Source organism: Nomascus leucogenys, chromosome X, assembly GCF_006542625.1.
Source record: "Nomascus leucogenys isolate Asia chromosome X, Asia_NLE_v1, whole genome shotgun sequence".
NCBI lineage: Eukaryota > Metazoa > Chordata > Mammalia > Primates > Hylobatidae > Nomascus > Nomascus leucogenys.
In genome coordinates, this window is record NC_044406.1 from 119287155 (window position 1) to 119305943 (window position 18789).

Sequence of the window (18789 nt, forward strand, 5' to 3'; positions counted from 1 at the left end):
TCTTTCAAACTCAATACATTAATTTCTAAATATATAAAAGTGAATAAAAAGCTATGACCTTATTTGGTTGGTTCCTTGGCAAACCTAGAAGACCTTCTACATCCAAACTAGTGCTGTGACTTTCCAAGAGGCCCCCTTAGAAGGGAATCATTGCACCAGGGACAGTGTCCTCAAATTTTCTGGAACTTTTCTTTGGAAAAAAAGAGAAACTTCCATCGCCCATAGCACATTCTTTGGAATCTTCCTGGGGTGAGGGAGGGAAGGGGCTTTGTTTCTTGAAGGCAGATTTGATTTTTGGAAACAGCTAAAAGCTACTTGGCAGCAAGTGTAGTGAATGAGGTGGGTGATCAAACTGAATAATATTATTTTTGGTTCCAAACAAGGTGTGACTATAAAGAAATGAGGCTGATTTTCTTGTATGGCACATAAACTAGCTCAACAGCAATTCCAAAAAGGACTTCCAAAAATGCTGTGGCCTTGGCAAGAAAAAAATATTTCTCCACCCCAGTACACACACACAAACACACACACAAGTGCACACACACACACACACACACACACACACACATAGTGTATGGCATCTGGCTCAATCCATAGACAAGGGAAACCAAAAGCCTTTGGAATGTATTTAAAAAACCAATTGTGCAAGTATGGGATGGAAGAGACCTGGCTGGGCAGCCATTCTTGAAAAAACCTATCACAGTTGCAGTTAGCCAGAACACGGAATTATCATGCACTAAAGAGTGTGATGTGGCTGCTCAGCAAGTGTCTGAATCCTAGGACTGCTCTGGCAGAGGTCCTGGACTTCTGCGGGAACAGAGACACCCATCGGCCACTCTGTTCAGGCTCTCCCTGCCATGGGCTCAGCTATGGGCCTGACAGGACAAGAGGACCACTGGCCCACTGGAGCCTGGCTCACGAAGGAGCTTGTCAATGCTGTCCAATGTGTTTGGGAAAGCAGACAACCCAGAGGAGGCAAGTGTCAGTGACTGAAAATTATTGCAAAAAGGGAGCTATGTGAAAACTAGTGCCATCGTAGTCTCTTTTTTTTTGTTTGTGTAAATTTAAGGGACACAAGTGCAGTTTTGATTCATGGATGTATTGCATAGTGGTGAAGTCTGGGCTTTTAGTGTAACCATCACCCAAATAGTGTACATTGTACCCATTAAGTAATTTCTTACCCCTTACTCCCTCCCATCCTCTCACCTTTCCCAGTCTCCAGTGTTTATTATTCCACTCTCAATGTTCATGTGTACACGTTATTTAGCTCCCACTTATAAGTGAGGACATGCAGTATTTAACTTTCTATCTCCGAGTTGTTTTACTTAAAACAATGGCCTCTAGTTCCATCAATGTTGCTAAAAATATGGAATGCTTCACAAATTTGCATGTCATTCATGCGCAGGGCCCATGCTAATCTCTGTATCATTCCGATTTTAGTGTATGTGCTGCCCAAGTGAGCACGGCCATCTGAATCTCAGGATTTTCTTTATGGAAGAGCTGGAACCATAGGAGGAAATAATAGGAAGGCAGATTTAGGCTCACCCTAATAAAGACTGATTCATATTATAGAATTGTATGCTCATACACGTTCTGCACATGTATCCCAGGACTTAAAGTATAATAAAAAATAAATTAAAAACATATATTTCTCAATAAAGCATTGGTTGTAAATACTGCAACAGTATGCAACTGCAAAAAAAAAGAATTGTATGTTCAATACAATCTCGTGTGTGAATATACATATACAGAGAGGGGGTGAAAGACTGGAAAAATATAAATTTTTTTTTTGAGACGGAGTCTTGCTCTGTTGCCCAGGCTGGAGTGCAGTGGCACAATCTCGGCTCACTGCAAGCTCCGCCTCCCGGGTTCACACCATTCTCCTGCCTCAGCCTCCCAAGTAGCTGGGACTACAGGCGCCCGCCACCACGCCTGGCTAATTTTTTTTGTATGGAAAAATATAAATATTTAATAGTGGATTTCTATGTGGTATGGAATTATGGGGCAAACATCATTTTCTAAACTTTACATAATTATGTGTTGTTAGATTTTTTATTACCTGTATTTCATTTGTGATCACTCTTTTCCTTTAAGAAATGGATTTGCTAAAAATTCGAGGTATCCAACAACCAAACAGGCTACTTTGTGACCTAGTGAGAGCCCTGCCTTAGGAGGTAATCAAGCAAACATTGTGGGATGAACTATCAGGTCCCTTCCAGTCTAGGGACTCAGTATCTGTTATTTTTGGAATTAACCTTATTCAAGTACCAGAGTTGAGTTGATGGAAGTTCACTCACGCATCCAATGAGGAAGAGGCCTTCCAACACAATGGGGCAACTTCCCAGCTCCCAGGTCTCTTCTAAGAAAAAACAGTCATCTTAACATAATTCAAGTGTAGAAAGTTTAAATCAAAGGGTAGAATCAGGCCAGGTGCGGTGGCTCACACCTGTAATCCCAGCTTAAAGCCAATAGGATATGGTGGATTTTCCACGTTTTATACATGTGTATGATTATCCCAGCACCATGGGAGGCCAAGGCAGGTGGATCACTTGAGGTCAGGAGTTTGAGACCAGCCTGGGCAACATGGTGAAATCCCATCTTTACAAAAAGATAGAAAAATCAGCCAAGCCTAGTGATGTGTGCCTATAGTCCCCAGCTACTCGGGAGGCTGAGGCAGGAGAATTGCTGGAACCCGGGAGGTGGAGGCTGCAGTGAGCCAAGATTGTGCCATCATACTCCAGCCTGGGTGACAGAGGGAGACTCTGTTTAAAAAAAAAATAAAATGGTAGAATCAACACGTCAAAGAGGAAAAGCCACTAACTAGCCATGAAACTTGATTCTGAACTAGAGCAATAATTAAAAAAATACATAGCAAGATAGGAAAAGACAGAGGCAAAAAGCTCAAAGAGACAGGCCATTGATGATACATAGTTGATGCCAATAGGATATGGTGGATTTTCCATGTTTTAAACATGTGTGTGGTTATCCAGTTTAATCCCATCTACGTAGCTGAAGCCAGCAGGTCTTGGACATGACAGGGGAGTTATCTTCTGGTCCTCCTCGCTCAGGCTGGATGGCCCATAGCTGCAGACAGAGTACCAGGACAGCAGAAACACAGGGTGCCTGGGGTCATGTTCTGGAAACTGAAGCAAGTCAAATATGACCTTAGGCTGGAAAAGTTCTGAGAGGCATTGGAGGGACAGCACATTCATGCCACCAGCTGGGCAGAGGGACTGGCATTGACTGCCTTTTGGGTTGAATGGTGCCACAAAATCTGAGTAACAAAGAGGTTAGAAATCTTGTCCTCATTCTCCATTTGACAATAGGGAAACTGAGGTCTAGAGAGAGGAAGTGGATGAGAAGGGTGTGCGAAAACTGACAATCTCCTTTGCCTCCCAGAGAGGAGAAATGGACTTTAAGACAGTCCTCTCCTGCTTGCAGGAGCAAAGCTTGGTCTCTGAGCCACAAATTACTTTTTGCCACATCAAATAACAACATTTCCATGGAATGACAGGGACAGTTATTAGATGATAACTGAGCTTTAAATCCTTCTTCTGGGTTGGTGTTGCTATATTAGACTCTGAGTCCGAGCAGCAAACCTTTGCCATGTGTAGGTTTCATAAACCAAAGCCCAAAGTTTCTTACAAACCCGATTCAAATGCACAAAGAATGATGGTTTAAAAACAAAGACAACTGGCTTCTTTCTCTTTCAGGTCTTACGCACTATTACAAATCATTGAGATCACATTAACACATACAACTGATGATTGTAGTCTTAACTTCGATAAAACTAACCAAAGGAAACGCTAAACCAAATATTTCCAATTTGTGTTTGTGAGCATTTCTGCAAAGGATGAAGATGGATATTGGAAAATTGTGCTCTGCAGGAGACAGAAGTATGTTGGTGACAGCAGGAGAAGGGGTACAATAAGTTGTGAGAAATTACACATTCTGCTTCCCGCATGGTGACCCCCTGCCATGGGACCGAAATCGGAGATCCTGACTAGGACCACCTCGTAGAATCAAAGGGGACGTCCCCGTCCATTCCTTAACCTTTGCTCACACCCCTTCAGTGCATCTCACCCTCTCTGTCTTATATTTATCAGGTGGGAGTTGAGTCCTCCCCCTTTAGAAAGAATCAACAATGTCTCTATTGACCTGACCTGGCAACAGGGCAATGTGCTAAGCATTATACACATTACAAAAATGGCAGGGTGGTTATTCCTGGGATCCCTTGGCAGCAGAATGTCCGAGTATTACCTAACATAAGTGCCATTATTATTGCAACGTCGTATGTGTAAAAAACAGATTTTTTTTTTTTGAGACAGAGTCTCACTCTGTCATCCAGGCTGGAGTGCAATGGCATGATCTCAGCTCACTGCAACCTCTGCCTCCCAGGTTCAAGCGATTCTCCTGCCTCAGGCTCCTGAGTAGCTGGGATTACAGGCACCTGCCACCACACCTGGCTAATTTTTTTGTATTTTTAGTACAGACGGGGTTTTGCCGTGTTGGCCAGGCTGGTCTCAAACTCCTGACTCAAATGATCCACCCGCCTCAGCCTCCCAAAGTGTTGGGATTACAGGCATAAGCCACCACACCCTGCAAAAAACAGATTTTGAGTAATAATACTGGGCCTATGGTTGATGAAAAGCCAGTGTTGTAATAATTACTACTGGTGTCAGACCTTCAGTTCCATGAGAGCAGGGCTCAGTTCTCTTTTGTTTTCCACTGTCTCCAGCATCTGGTACAGTACCTGAAACCCAACAGGTATGCAAAACCTACTCGTTGAATAAATGAATGTTGAAGAAGCTCACCTGAGGCCAAGAGTGAGAGTTGCTCCCTATAAATCATGGGTTTGCTGATGACACCTTCTGCAACCTGACCCAAAGCAACGGCTGCCCATGCCATGTGGCAGCCCCTGTGGAGAGAGGCAACACAGCAAGCCTGAGACAGCAGCAAAGAAGCTGGGGAGTGATTTCTTTGCACTGTTTGGGCTCACCTGTCCTGATTTGGGAGAAGGGAGAAGATGAATGGTGTAACTGTACCTGATTTACATAGAGGATTCCTATTTGGGCAAAGCATTTTTGGCAAAGTAAAAGTTGTAAAGCAAGACCAGACCAGGTAACTCTTTTGAGATACCTTCGGTTTCGTAGACAAGATACTCTAACCCAAGGTTTCGAAATGAAGATTGTGGATTGCGAGGGTGTGGCTCTTATTGGTTCTTGGAGTCAGGATTGATTTCCACCCAGAAGGAAGGCAGGGAGGTGGGTTTCAAGGACCCTGTTGGGGCCTGATAAGAATATACTGGATAGAAAGTTTAGTGAGAAGGAAAAAAAGCATTGCACAGTCACCATAGACGACGATTTGCAAAAAAAGAGCCAATACATTTTTATTGGAGCAATTTATTTTTTTTCAAAGAAATCCATGCAAAGAGAGAGAGAGAAAGATAGAAAGGGAGTGAGAGAGAGAGAGAAAGACATGGTAACCATGTTCTAGCAGCCAAACATAGGAAAATAATTTGGCACAACTTGATGGTTTTTTTTCTTTGCAAAAGGACAATCTATATACTACCACTAAAATGTATCTTCCTCCAAAAGATACCAACCATTTGATTTTCGAAAACATAACACATGGTTAGTCCTCTACTTCATGGCTGGAGGAGGTATACAGGATACAAAAAATAGAAAAAAATAAGAAAGTGGTTCCCTTTATCGCGGAAGACCACAGGGTGCTGTAGGGCAGCACATGTGCTGGGCACCAGGCAGTCAGTGCACCAGGAAGAAGAAGCACACCACCGAGATGGCCATGCTGGTGAGAAGCTTCAGCGGGGAATGAACGTTCCCAAGGTTGTGAAAGGTGCTTATCTCGTTGTCCTTCGGAGTCGCCTGCTGATTGTTTCCAGGCGCATCATCCACATCCAGATCATAGGCCAGTTCTGTCAATCAAAAGAGAAGGATTTGAAATGCAAGTCTACCCATAGCCTCAGTATAACACTATCCACAGCTCGAGCATGTGTCTGGACCACTGGAAAGCCTCAGCTTTGATTCTCTTTTTTAGGGGGGAGAAAAAGGCCACTGTGAGATGGGAAAAAGAAGGATATGTGGGGGTGGGGGCGGGGAGAGGGGAGGCAGTGGAAGAAGCCAGCCAGAAGTGCTCCTTCCAGCGATCACAGCAAGCAGGAGTGGGGAGCGAACAGGCTGCACCCCACTCCCCTTTGGCTGCATCCACATTGTAGGGTGCACGATAGCCCTTTGCAACATCTCCTCCCAGGCAAGGTTTTGCTTGAAGGGCATTTTCACCAGATCTTATGGGTGTCAAAACGTAAGATGCCATATGGGTGACTATACCATGTGGTTGTGTTCTTGTGTGTATGTGTCCTGGTGGGGAGGGGGTGCTGTGGGTTCCCAGTGTACCTCTCTTAGGCCCTGCACCTTATATGCATTTCCTTGTCCTGGGAGCTTTCCTTTAATTAGGGTTGAGGATAGGTAGTTTGCTGTTGAAAGTTGTTTTATTTTCCCAGATAATTCTCCTTTTATCTATAAGGTCTTTTCATTTCCCCCTAGAAACAATCCTCGCAAAAAAGCAAAATTGATCGAAGCATAGATTTAAACTGATACCAAGTGAATGGGAGTAAGGAGAGGCTAATGGGCAAGAGCCTTTCATTCTTTGACTGCCTAGCATTTATGATATATGTTCATGATTCTGAAAAGAAATCAGGGTGTCATTTAGCTTGTCCTAAAGCAAAGGTGGCCCCAGAAGGCAAATCTAAGGAAGACAGTGGTTTATCAGGAAATTCAAGATGGCTGACCCTGGCCAAGGGCTCAATATCTTTCAGATTTGCTTTTCCAGATTTAGAGATCAAATCTATTCTCTTGGCTCTTCTAGACTCCGTTGCCAATGTTGCTATTTCGATATCTTATGAAGGTGATATGATGTGAGCAACTTCACCAGCCAACTGTCCGGTAGCCAAGGGAGCTAGAAAGATCCTTTGGGACACTGAGATGCCCAGCAACAGGCACAGAGGAAATGACTGGGATTCTACAGAGGGAAGGAAGGAAGAGGAAGGAAGAGCTTCTCTTACAGGGGATGAAACACTCAATAAGTCACAGGAAGAAAGTGTGGGGACTCAGCTGGTCCAGTACAGAGCAGGGCGCAGGACCAAGGCTCTGCTAAGGCTGGCACTGGTTAGGGCAGGCAGCAAGGTCAAAGTGATCAAAGCCAGGGAGTCTAATTTCACAGACTAAGATGCCAATTTCCAAAAGGTCTATTGTAATCTATATTGCCACCAGCAATGATGAGAGAAACAATTTTACGGCACCTCCATTGAAAAAAGATATTTTTTGCTAATATAAGGCGACATCTAAACGTTTCTTTAATTTGCAGGGATTTGATTACTAGTGCAGACAAACTTTTCCTATGTTTTAGTTTACTAATTATATTTCTCAATGTGTAGTAGTTTATACCTTTTGCCTTTTTATCTAGTGGGTATTGATATTTTTCCCATTCATTTTAATAATATATATTTTGTTGAACTTTTGCCTGTATTTTATACAAATATTTTCTCCATTTTGTTATTAACTATAACTATTTTCATGGCTGTAGAAAGAAATAATGTCCTAATGTTTAAGATATATGAATCTGGTTACATTTTACTCATTTAAAAGCAGAGAGTTTTTCTTCCTGAGTACTCATAATAATTCAAATCAAATTTTCCAGGAAACTCTCTTACCCAGGGAGAAGCAATTGAGCAGACTATAATCTAGATTCCCTCCCTTCCAAAATAAATACCTACAAACAAAATAAAAAGAGAAAAAGAACAAAGAGCAATGCTCTACTTGGAAATCAGACCTCTTTCTTTGAAAGGTGAACTATGCAGGGTGCACAGAGAAGGCCGAGGTCAGCTGTCAGTCGGCAAGGATAGCACAGGCTTAGGTCACGATCGGGTTTCACCAAAGTGGAGAGCACATATGGCTAGATCTGTTGAAAGCCCAGCCTTGGTTCTCACAGCAACTTCTCAACTTAAATGAAGAGGAGTATTTTTAGGGTTGACCTGAATGAGAGCACTCTCAGCATTGCTTTCAGTTTCCTTTTCTGGATAGTGCCCCTTGCCCAACATCAAGATGAAACAATATCTATTAATGTCACTGCTCAGCTCCTACACTGTTTCTTTCTTCAAATCATCTGCTAACTTTCAACAGTTTTGTTTACTGTAGTAGTTATGGCAAACCCAGAAGTTTTTTTAAATCCAGTTGTTTCTTTTTTTTTTTTTTGCCAGTAAAGACCTCTTCTGATTTTGTTTGTTTTTCGTTTTGTTTTTTTTTGTTTTTTTTTAGACAGGGTCTTTCTGTGTCGCCCAGGCTGCAGTATAGTGGTGCGAACACGGCTCAATGCAGCCTCGATTTCCAGGGCTCAAGCAATCCTCCCACATTGGCCTCCCAAGTAGCCGGGGCCATGGCAAAACCCCGTCTCTAGAAAAAAAAATACAAATAATAGCCAGGCATGTGCCACCCTGCCTGGCTATTATTTGTATTTTATTTTTATTTTTATTTTTTTATAGACGGGGTTTTGCCATGTTGCCCAGGTTGGTCTCAAACTCCTGAGCTCAAGCGATCTGACCACCTCGGCCTCCCAAAATGCTGGAATTACAAGCGTGAGCCACCACGCCTGGCCTTCTTTTGTTATTTCTATCTCTTGGGCCCTGTATTTTGAAATTATAGTAATGACCCCCAACTACTGAGTCCTCACTGTAGGCCAGGCACTGTGTTAAACTATTTCTGTACATTATTTCATTTAATTTAACCATCTCCACGATGTTATAAGGTAGGTATTATAATTCCCATTTTGCTGGAGAGGAAGCTCAAGCTCAGGTTAATTATTTTGCCCATATTTACACAGCTGCTATGGGGTAGAAGAGCTATTTGAGTCCAGGTCTGACTCTAAACCTCAAATGAAGCTATATTGCCTCTTGAAAAATTCTATATACCAAATAAATTACAGTAATTAAGTAGTAATGGATTCTTCTTGAAAACAAACTCCATTAGTGAAATACACAGTGCCAAAGAGAACTTCCAAAAAGCATGAGAGCAAAGTCACTGTTTGCACATAAAATTGACCACATACTTGATTAAGTAGCCTTGTTAAATTTTTTGAAATCCTGAAAAGAGCTCTGGGTTGGGAATGGGAATTATCATATCAGTTCTATTTCCCTGAAGAAATCAACAATGATGGCCAAAGCCATTAGATACCCCAACCACAAAGGTGGCCAAGTCTTCTACCTCCAAAAGGCCCCCAGGAATATTCAGAATCCTATCTCCCTGTGTTCCATAAGCTATGGCTGCAGGTTTCCTGAGGCTCTTCATTCAGCAGTAGCAAAAGTTTATCACCCAATTCCATAGCCAGGCACCTGTGGCTTATAATTGATAGGAATCCCCGCAAAGCCACTGTACGCTTGGGCCACCATCATGAAGATTAGAGATAAAGGGAATAGCTTAGCACAATAATGAAGCATTATGGAGACAGAGGAAATAGGATTTTTGGTGAAAGATAAATACAGACATTTCTGGACAGGGGAAATGTAATCCAATTTAATTCAACAAACAAAACTAGCCTATGATGTCTCAAGCATCACAGTTGAGGGTTAGAGAAAGATTTACTGTCTGCCTTCATGAGTCCCCTCACTGGCAAGGGAAATTGATCAAGAGACAATCCAACTTGCTACGTGGCAGAAAGTAGAAAGGGCTCAGTTAAAGGCACAAGCAAAACACCTCGGGGATAGAAGAGAAAGAGATAAAAATTCCAAATAGAAAGATCTGGGAAGACTTCTTAAAACAATTGGGATATCCCACTACTGGGTATCTACCCAAAGGAAAAGAAGTCATTCTATGAAAAGGACACATGAACACGCATGGTTATAGCAGCTCCATTTGCAATTGCAAAAATATGGATCCAGCCTAAGTATCCATCAACCAACAAGTGGATAAAGAAAATGTGGTATACATATACCATGTAACACTACTCAGTCATAAAAATGAATGAAATAATGTCTTTTGCAGCAACTTGGATGGAGCTGGAGGCCATTATTCTGAGGGAAGTAACTCAGGAATGGAAAACCAAACATCATATGTTTTCACTTATAAGTGGGAGCTAAGCTATGAGGACACAAAGGCACAAGAATGACATAATAGACACTGGGGACTCGGGGGACAGTGTGGGGGTGGGGTGAGGGATAAAAGACTACATATTGGGTACAGTGTACACTGCTTGGACGATGGGTGCACTAAAATCTGAAAATTCACCACTAAAGAACTCATCCATGTAACCAAACAACACCTGTACCTAAAAACTATTGAAATAAAAATAAAAAATAAAATTAAGAATAATTGGGACATAATCTACAGCATGAAGGATGGACAGAATTATGGCAGGGGCTGAATGAATGGTTATTCCAGGCAGAGGGTGCAGCCTGACCAAAATCACCAAGCTCAGAGAATGTCTATGAGGCATATTCAGAAGCAGCAAGTAGCCTCCATGGTAGGAGGAGCCACAGAATGTACATTGTTGTGGTGTGTATGTGTGTGTGTGTGTGTGTGTGTGTACTGTGGGGGAAGAGGTGGTGGGTGATGAAAGGTAAGGCGGAGGGACAAGTAAGAGCCAAATTATGGTGGATTAGGAAAGTAAAACTCTTCTGTGAGCAACAGGGAGCCACTGAAGGTTTTGAAGTAAGCAAACAACACAGTCTGATTTGTGTTTTTTAGAAAGATGATTGTTAACACTGTGGGAGACAGCTCTAAGAGGGAGAGACTTGTCAGACATCTTGTGTTGAAATAAACAAGAAGCCTGTGGGAATAGTATCTGGGGATCAGCCAGTAGCAAAGTTAAAAAAACAAAACAAAACAAAAAAACCTACAAAGTGGCTAAATCTACACCAAACCAGAAACTTCTCAGTTTGCTACAAACCAGATGTATTATGAGAATCACCACAAACCATTCTCTTTTCAATCATTCATATCTTTATGTTTATCAGTGATTTTCCAGAACGTATTTTTGCTGTATTAGGTACATATTATAAAATGCACATAAATTGTTTCTATCTTGATCATCAGTGAGAACCTTTTGGGCCAGCAAGGAGATTTTCATGCTAAATCCAAAAATCTGTTTCTATTTGTAATCAGTTTAACTATGCCCAAAGGGTAGACTCAACATCTGTACTAATTACACACTCAGCCCCTGACTCTCATTTCACCTTCATGTCCTTTGTGCTGCAGATTAGATAATTCTTTTTTAAAATAATTGTCAGTCATTAAGGTCTGCATTTTTTTGTGTGTTGAAAAGTTTTTCTGTATTGAGAAAAGCAATAAATAGAGAGCCCTCCATCTTTGGTTATTCAGCGTCTCCTAGCAGAGTCCCTAGAAGGCTGGTCTTAAATTCCTGGCCTCAAGTGATCCTGTGCATCCTGGCAGTCTGGAGCCCCGGGTTCCAAGCCTAGTTTAGCTACTGACTTATTATCTCACCTTAGACAAGTCATTTCCTTCTTTTCTGGGCCTCAGTTGCCCCATCTGGTAAATTAAGGTATTGAACTGGATGACCTCTAAGTTTCCTTCTAGTTTTATTTCTCTCTGATTCCAAGGCTCTTGCAGCCCAGTGAGGGACATAGCCTGCTGCAGGCTATAATCATTCTTCCACCTACAGCAGCCAAGGTGGCTGTCCCTGACAGGGCCTCCATAAGCAAGTCAGGTCAATCAGTTGCTTCCCTTGGTATGTTTCTCTGGTGATATTCATCAGCTACCAAATTCTGAATTCTCTTTTTTTCTTGAGCTGTTTTTTAATCTTGGATGAGAGATCCTGGCAATAAACACATCCATGCTGGATTGTTTCTGTTTTGCTTTTAAACTCTGGCATAACAACTTCCATTGAAGGCAGTACACACAGAGCTTTGGGGGAGAAGTTGCTGGACCTGGGGTGCATCAAGCAGGCATGGACAGGCATGCACAGGGGGATCTGGGAGCCAGGAAGACAAGCCTTTGGGCCCTTACAAAGCTACTGGAGTCTTGAGCACATAATAGGAAGCAAATGCTCACCCTCTGAGGGTGTGGGCTTCAAGGAGGATGATGCATTGCTATGAGGGCTTCACCCATACCACAGGAAGACTTCACAGGGCAGCCTGAAAGAAGTGTTGCTATCAAAATGCCAGGAGAGAAAATGCTACTGCTGAGCCAAGCATGGGGGTTTCTTACTTGCCAAGCTTGCATCAGCAGATGGCTTCAATCTGGCCCTAATATAGCAACAGAGCAATACTGCTATCTCTGTGTTTTGCATTTGCTGTGTACAGTTGGCCTCCAAGACATGCATACGTGAAACCTCAGGACATTGCTTGGCAAACCCCAGAGGCTGAAGCTGGGGGAAATCTCTGGAGAAATCACATTTATTGCAATACTGCTCACTCTGCTGCCTGTTCCCACAGGAGCCATTGGGCTCTGCCATTTGTTCTTGAATCCAAAACAGACCCTGGTTTCCTTGTTCTCCCTTCAGCACAACCCTCTTTCCTGCCACCTCAATACCTCCTCTTTTGTCAACTTTTAGATGTGAAATGACTAGACTTTAAAGCAGAAGAAAATGACTTTGCAAATGACCCTTGGGTCTCTGGGAGTCTAGATTTTCTTCTTCATAGATCAGATGAGGAGGACAAGGAATACTTGAGACCTCTGGTTTTTAACTGGTCTAATGGGACTTCTTTTGGGAATGGGCTCATTTAACAATCTGCCTTTTTTCTGAGACAGTCTCGCTGTGTCACCCAGGCTGGAGTGCAGTGACACGATCTTGGCTCACTGCAACCTCCACCTCCAGAGTCCAAGTGATTCTTGTGCCCTCAGCCTCCTGAGTAGCTGGGATTACAAATACATACCACCACTCCTGGATTATTTTTGTATATTTTGCAGAGACAGGGTTTCACCATGTTGTCCAGGCTGGTCTCGAACTCCTGAGCTCAAGCAATCTGCCTGCCTTGGCCTCCCAAAGTGCTTGGATTACAGGTGTGAGCCACCACACCCGGCCCACAATCTGCCTTTTTGACAAACAAATGAGTTGCTAATTTTGCCCACTAAATGACAGTAACACCTGGGAATAATCCAATGGCCTCTCCTAGAAGAGGGTTTGGGCAATGAGATGTCCACTTCATTTCTTATGGCTCATTCCAGCTTGCAAACATCTTTAGTTACAACAATAGGATGTTGAAAGAATATAATGAATTTTTCCCATTAGCTGAGGCATGGCCTCTCGTATTATATAGGCCTCTGTTTCTCAGTCTGGAGTATGTGTATCTTCAGATTACACTGCAGTGGGTTGTAGGTACATGAGGCCATCGCATGCTTCTTCCTAGGGAATTAGGGGGAAAGCACACTTTTTTATACTAAAATATGCAAGGCTAATGATGGAGCAGAAATGTATTAGTTGCAAGCTCACTGAAGACTTCATCAGACATTTCCTGTTTAGCAGGTTATGTCTCAAATCCTCAGGAGTAGGGATTCACTCACCCTTCTGTGATGTAGTGGCGGGATTTAGGTAGAAAAATCTTAAAAACACTGTTAGAGGTTGGGCACGGTGGCTTATACCTTGTAATCCCAGGATTCTGGTAGGCCAAGGGGGATGGGTCACTTGAGCCCAGGAGTTTGAAACCAGCCTTGGCAACATGGTGAAACCTTGTTTCTACAAAAAACACCAAAGTTAGCTGGGGCATGGTGGCGTGTGCTTGTAGTTCCAGCTACTTGGGAGGCTGACGTGGGATGATTGCTTGAGTTCAGGAGGTTGAGGCTGCAGTGAGCTGTGATTGTGCCACTGCACTACAGCCTGGGTGATAGAGTAAGACCTTGTCACAAACAAACAAACAAAAAAACAACCCCAGCACTGTTAGGCAACTTGGGTCACCTGGGCTTTGTCAATTACCACACTGGACCTTCTGACTCACAAATTCCTGATGAGTGACTTAATGTAATCTTTTCTATGGCAACTTCCTTGTTATGAGGGAAACATCACAGTGGTTGTCCTTAAGTAGAGCTCAGACTGCTTCCTTTTTCTAACACAAATGTTTCCAGGGGGTTTCAACCACCAGCTATGCTTCACTATTATGTGTAGCCATTAAGAAAGGAATAAAAAAGTCATATGGGCCACCACTTACTTACATACTTACTATTTATAGAGATGGGGTCTCACTCTATTTCCAAGTTCAGTGGCACGATCATGGCTCACAGCAGCCTCGAACACCTGGGCTCAAGCAATCCTGCCACCTCAGCCTCTCAAGTGGCTGGGACCACAGGCGTGTGCCACCACGTCTGGCTAATTTTTTTATTTTTATTTTTTGTAGAGACAGGGTCTTGCTCTGTTGCCCAGGCTGGTCTTAAACTCCTGGCCTCAAATTATCCTCCTTCCTCAGCCTCCAAAGTGCTAGGATTACAGGCGTGAGCCACTGTGCCTGGCCTACCATAGTTATTTAGGCACATCATGAGTCAAATCATATTCCCAGGAACAGAACAATCCCATCCGGGAAGCACTGACAGTATGTGTGGGTAATGTGGGTGGTGGCTCTCCTCCACCAGCCCCAGCATTCTCACCACCTTCCCCAGCAGTGTCATGACCACTCCTCTGATGTCTACAGGTCCTTCTTGCCTGAGGCTGCCTAACAGCTCCACAGAGATCAAAGCTCATCAAAGCCTTTACTTCCCACAGGAAAGGTTATCTCATTCCCATGGGAAATGATGGGCCTAACAGTCAGTAGAAGAAGAGGAGCTGAGGACAGAGACACTGTACAGTAAGGGCCAGGGAAGAAGATCAAGATAACTGATCTAGAGAAGGCAAGGGATGGGAAGCACTTTAAAGAGGGGTGGGTTAACACGGTCAAATGTTGTGTAGGGGTCAAGAAAAGTAAAGACTGAAAAGAAACCACTGTAGATGTTAAATAGAAGGTTAAGGGTGATTTTTGAAAGATGTTTCAGTAGGATTGTTGGGTAAGAAACCAGATGTAGCCATGGTGCCTGCCTGTAGTCCCAGCTACTTGGGTTGCTGAGGTGGGAGGCCAGGAGTTCAAGACTGTAGTGCACTATGACTACACCTATGAATAGCCACTGTACTCCAGTCTGGGCAACACAGTGAGACCCATCTCTTAAAAAAAGACAGTGAGTAGTGAGTTAAGGAGAGAGGGGGAGTTAATGTGGATTCTCTGAGAAGTCTGAGAGTGAGTGAAATGAGGCATTTGCCACCCTGACTGTGCCTGGGGTGCATGGCAGTGCTGTTAGTGCCATAACACCTCACCAGTCTGTACAACCAAGTTTTGTTAGAAGGTGCCTCTAGAATTCCAAAGCAAAATGGCCTTTAAAAATACTATATTCTTGCTGTCGTTGATGCATAAACAACCTGTAACCAGATACTCAAACAGATACTTGTATGCCAATGTTCATTGCATTGTATTCATAATAGCCAAAAGGTGGAAAGAACCTAAGTGTCCATCCACAGATGAATGGAGACACAAAATGTGGTATATCCATTCAATGGAATATTAGCCAAAAAAAAAAAAAAAAAGGAATGATGTACTGATAAATGGTACTACATGAATGAACCTTGAGCAAGACTCTGTCTCATAAATAAATAAACAAACGGGGATGTCAATTTCTTTTTTTTTTTTTTTTTTTTTTTTTTTGAGGCAGTCTCGCTGTCACCCAGGCTGGAGTGCAGTGGCATGATCTCGGCTCACTGCAGGCTCCACCCCCCAGGGTTCACGCCATTCTCCTGCCTCAGCCTCCCGAGTAGCTGGGACTACAGACGCCCGCCACCTCACCTGGCTAATTTTTTGTATTTTTAGTGGAGACGGGGTTTCACTGTGTTAGCTAGGGTGGTCTCGATCTCCTGACCTCGTGATCCACCCGCCTCGGCCTCCCAAAGTGCTGGGATTACAGGCGTGAGCCACCGTGCCCGGTGGGGATGTCAATTTCTAAAGGTTGACAAACACTGACAGGACTTTAACTACTTCTAATATGTTGGTGGCCCTAAATTCTCCACAAGGTAGTCATTTCTCTAACTTATCTCTTCTTGCTGTTAGTTTTTAGTTGCACCAAACACATATTGAAATTAGCCTGTATTCTAGAATAACACAGAAACTTATGCTGGAATTCTTCAGCTTGTCCAATTTTCAGCCCTTACAAGTTCTGAGACATTAAGGTTATTATTACTTAAATGTTCCTCACTTTCATTTGTGTCATTCCAGGTCAGCCTAAAGAATTATTTTCCATAATGATATGTATACACCTCTTCTATCTAGCTGAAGAACAACTTAATATACACATTAAGAAGGATGTGGAATAGCCAAGATTAAAAAAAAAACTTAAAAAAACCATTATAGTAAGTAAAAGAAGCCAGTCACAAAATACCACATAGTATATAATTCCATTTATAAGAAATGTCCAGCATAAACAAATAGAGAGAAAGAGAAAGTAGATTAGTGATTGCCAGGGGCTGGGGGTAGGGGAAAGGTGAGTTACGGCTTAAAGGTTACAGTTTCTTTTTGGGGTGATGAAATATTTTGGAAATAGTGGTGATGGTTGCACAACATTGTGAAAGAAATTAACACCACTGAATTGCACACTTTAAAATGGTTCAAATGTGAAGAAAGGGGAACCCTTGTACACTGTTGGTAGAGATGAAAACAACCACTATGGAGAACAGTTTGAAGGTTCCTCAAAAAACAAAAAATAAAACAACCATATGATCCAGCAATCCTACTGCTAGGTATATACTCAAAGGGAATCAGTATATTGAAGAGATATCTGTACTTCCAGGTTTGTTGTAGCACTATTCACAATAGCCCAGCTTTGGAAGTAACCTAAGTGTGCATCAATAGATGAATGGATAAAGAAAATGTGGTATGTATACACAGTGGAGTACTATTCAGCTATAAAAAAGGACGAGATCCTATCATTTGCAACAATGTGGATGGAATTGGAGGCCATTATGTTAAGTGAAATAAGCCAGGCACAGAAAGACAAATATTGCATGTTCTCACTCATATGTGGGAGCTAAAAAATAGATCTCATGAAGGTAGATTGGTGGTTACCAGAGGCTGGGAAGGGGAGAAGCAGGAGGGATGAAGGAGAAAAAAAGAATACAAATGTATTTATTACCACTGAACTGCACACTCAAAATTAATAAAGATAGCAAAGTATATATGTATATTTTACCTCAATAAAAAATGAAAATTGGTTAAAATGGCAAAGTTTACATTCTATATATTTTGCCATAATTTAAAGAAAAAAAAACGTACACTAGAAACCAAGAGATAACAGCATCTGGGGATGCTCCCTAGTTCCTAAGGGGAGTGCACCACTACTCTGGTATCTTACCTTGTAGAGGGGTCTGTGTGTGAATACACCTGATACCAAAGCATCCATGCCAAATGGTACTCCTTCTGTGCTTTGAAAGTCAAGTTAAGTTGTGCAAAAGAATGAAGATGAATGGATATTTGAGTGCTACCCTGGAATAGCAGATGTAGATAGCTCTTCAATTGGGAATGGGGAAGAGGGTAATTTTCACCAAGGATTTTAATCTGAGGCTGCATTATTATTATTATTATTATTATTATTTTGAGACAGGGTCTGGCTCTGTTGCCCAGGCTGGAATGCAGTGGTGCGATCGTAGCTCACTGCAACCTCTGTGAGCTCAACCCAGGCTCAAGCCATCCTCCTTCCTCAGCCTGTAGGACTAAGATGCACATCACCACACCCGGCTAATTTTTGTATTTTTAGTACAGACGTGATTTCAGCATGTTGTCCAGGCTGGTCTTGAACTCCTGAGCTCAAGCTATATGCCTGCCTCAGCCTCCCAAAGTGCTGGGATTACAGGCGTGAGCCACCACTCCCAGGCATGAGGCTGCATTTTTTAAGAGACACTTTTATACATTCTCAGGAAACTTACATTTGCTTTTGTAACTCATACAAAGGCTGCTACGCTGAAACTGTTAAAAAAATAAATAAACAAAAGCATACACTCTGTCCTCATAACATTTTCAAAAGTTATTTAATCGGTTAGATTCACAGACCTCTGTTTGCAATATACATTTCAGGCATGATGCAGCTACAGAGGTATGCATCATTGGGCTTTGAGCACATAGAAGGAAAACACAAAATGTCACTTATTGTAGCCAAATCCAATTGCTGGTGAGGGGTTATGGGAGTGAGGGAGTGGCCTTGCAGTCCCTCAGAGCCCAAGTATATCAGGGCTTCATCAGTGTATCAGGGTTTTAGATATACTTGGATGGGAAAACCCCAAATCAGGTAACCTTACATTTTTAATCAGCCACGATGGATCTTACAAAAAAAAAAATGGACCTGAGAACTAAAATGCATGCAATGTCCTGGCAATGCCCAACAGCCAAGAAAGATACTCATACAATAGCCAAGGGGTCAAAATGGCTCAAGGCCCTGAAAACACCCTATCCAGTCATCAACAGCAGGCAGGTATCCTTATACATGAAAGATGAATAGCCTCCCTAAGTTATTCCATTTGAATTTGTTCTTTAAATACTCTCTGAGTATGAAATCTCTCCCTCATTTATATGGTTTGGCTGTGTCCCTACCCAAATCTCATCTTGAATTCCCAAGGGTTGTGGGAAGGACCCGGTGGGAGGTAATTGAATCACCGGGGCAGGTCTTTCCTGTGCTGTTCTCATGATAATGAATAACTCTCATGAGATATGATGGTTTTAAAAATGGGAGTCTCCCAGCACAAGCTCTCTTTTTGCCTGCCACCATC

At 42.6% G+C, this 18789-nt stretch overlaps 1 protein-coding gene and 1 non-coding gene across 4 annotated transcripts in view; both read right to left on the bottom strand.

The window, feature by feature from the left end:
- Positions 1-1360: 1360 nt before the first annotated feature.
- LOC115833395 lies at positions 1361-1464 on the bottom strand. Its single transcript, XR_004028832.1, has one exon. It is a non-coding gene; the product is annotated as a U6 spliceosomal RNA (small nuclear RNA).
- A 3922-nt stretch (positions 1465-5386) lies between these two features.
- The window catches only part of GPC3 (glypican 3), a 467577-nt gene continuing 454174 nt past the window's right edge, over positions 5387-18789 (bottom strand). For all 3 annotated transcript variants that reach the window (XM_003272634.4, XM_003272633.4, XM_003272635.4), the window contains one exon: positions 5387-5935. In XM_003272634.4, the coding sequence (XP_003272682.1) occupies positions 5766-5935 (170 nt within the window). In that variant the 3' untranslated portion in view covers positions 5387-5765. The remainder of the gene's footprint in view (positions 5936-18789) is intronic.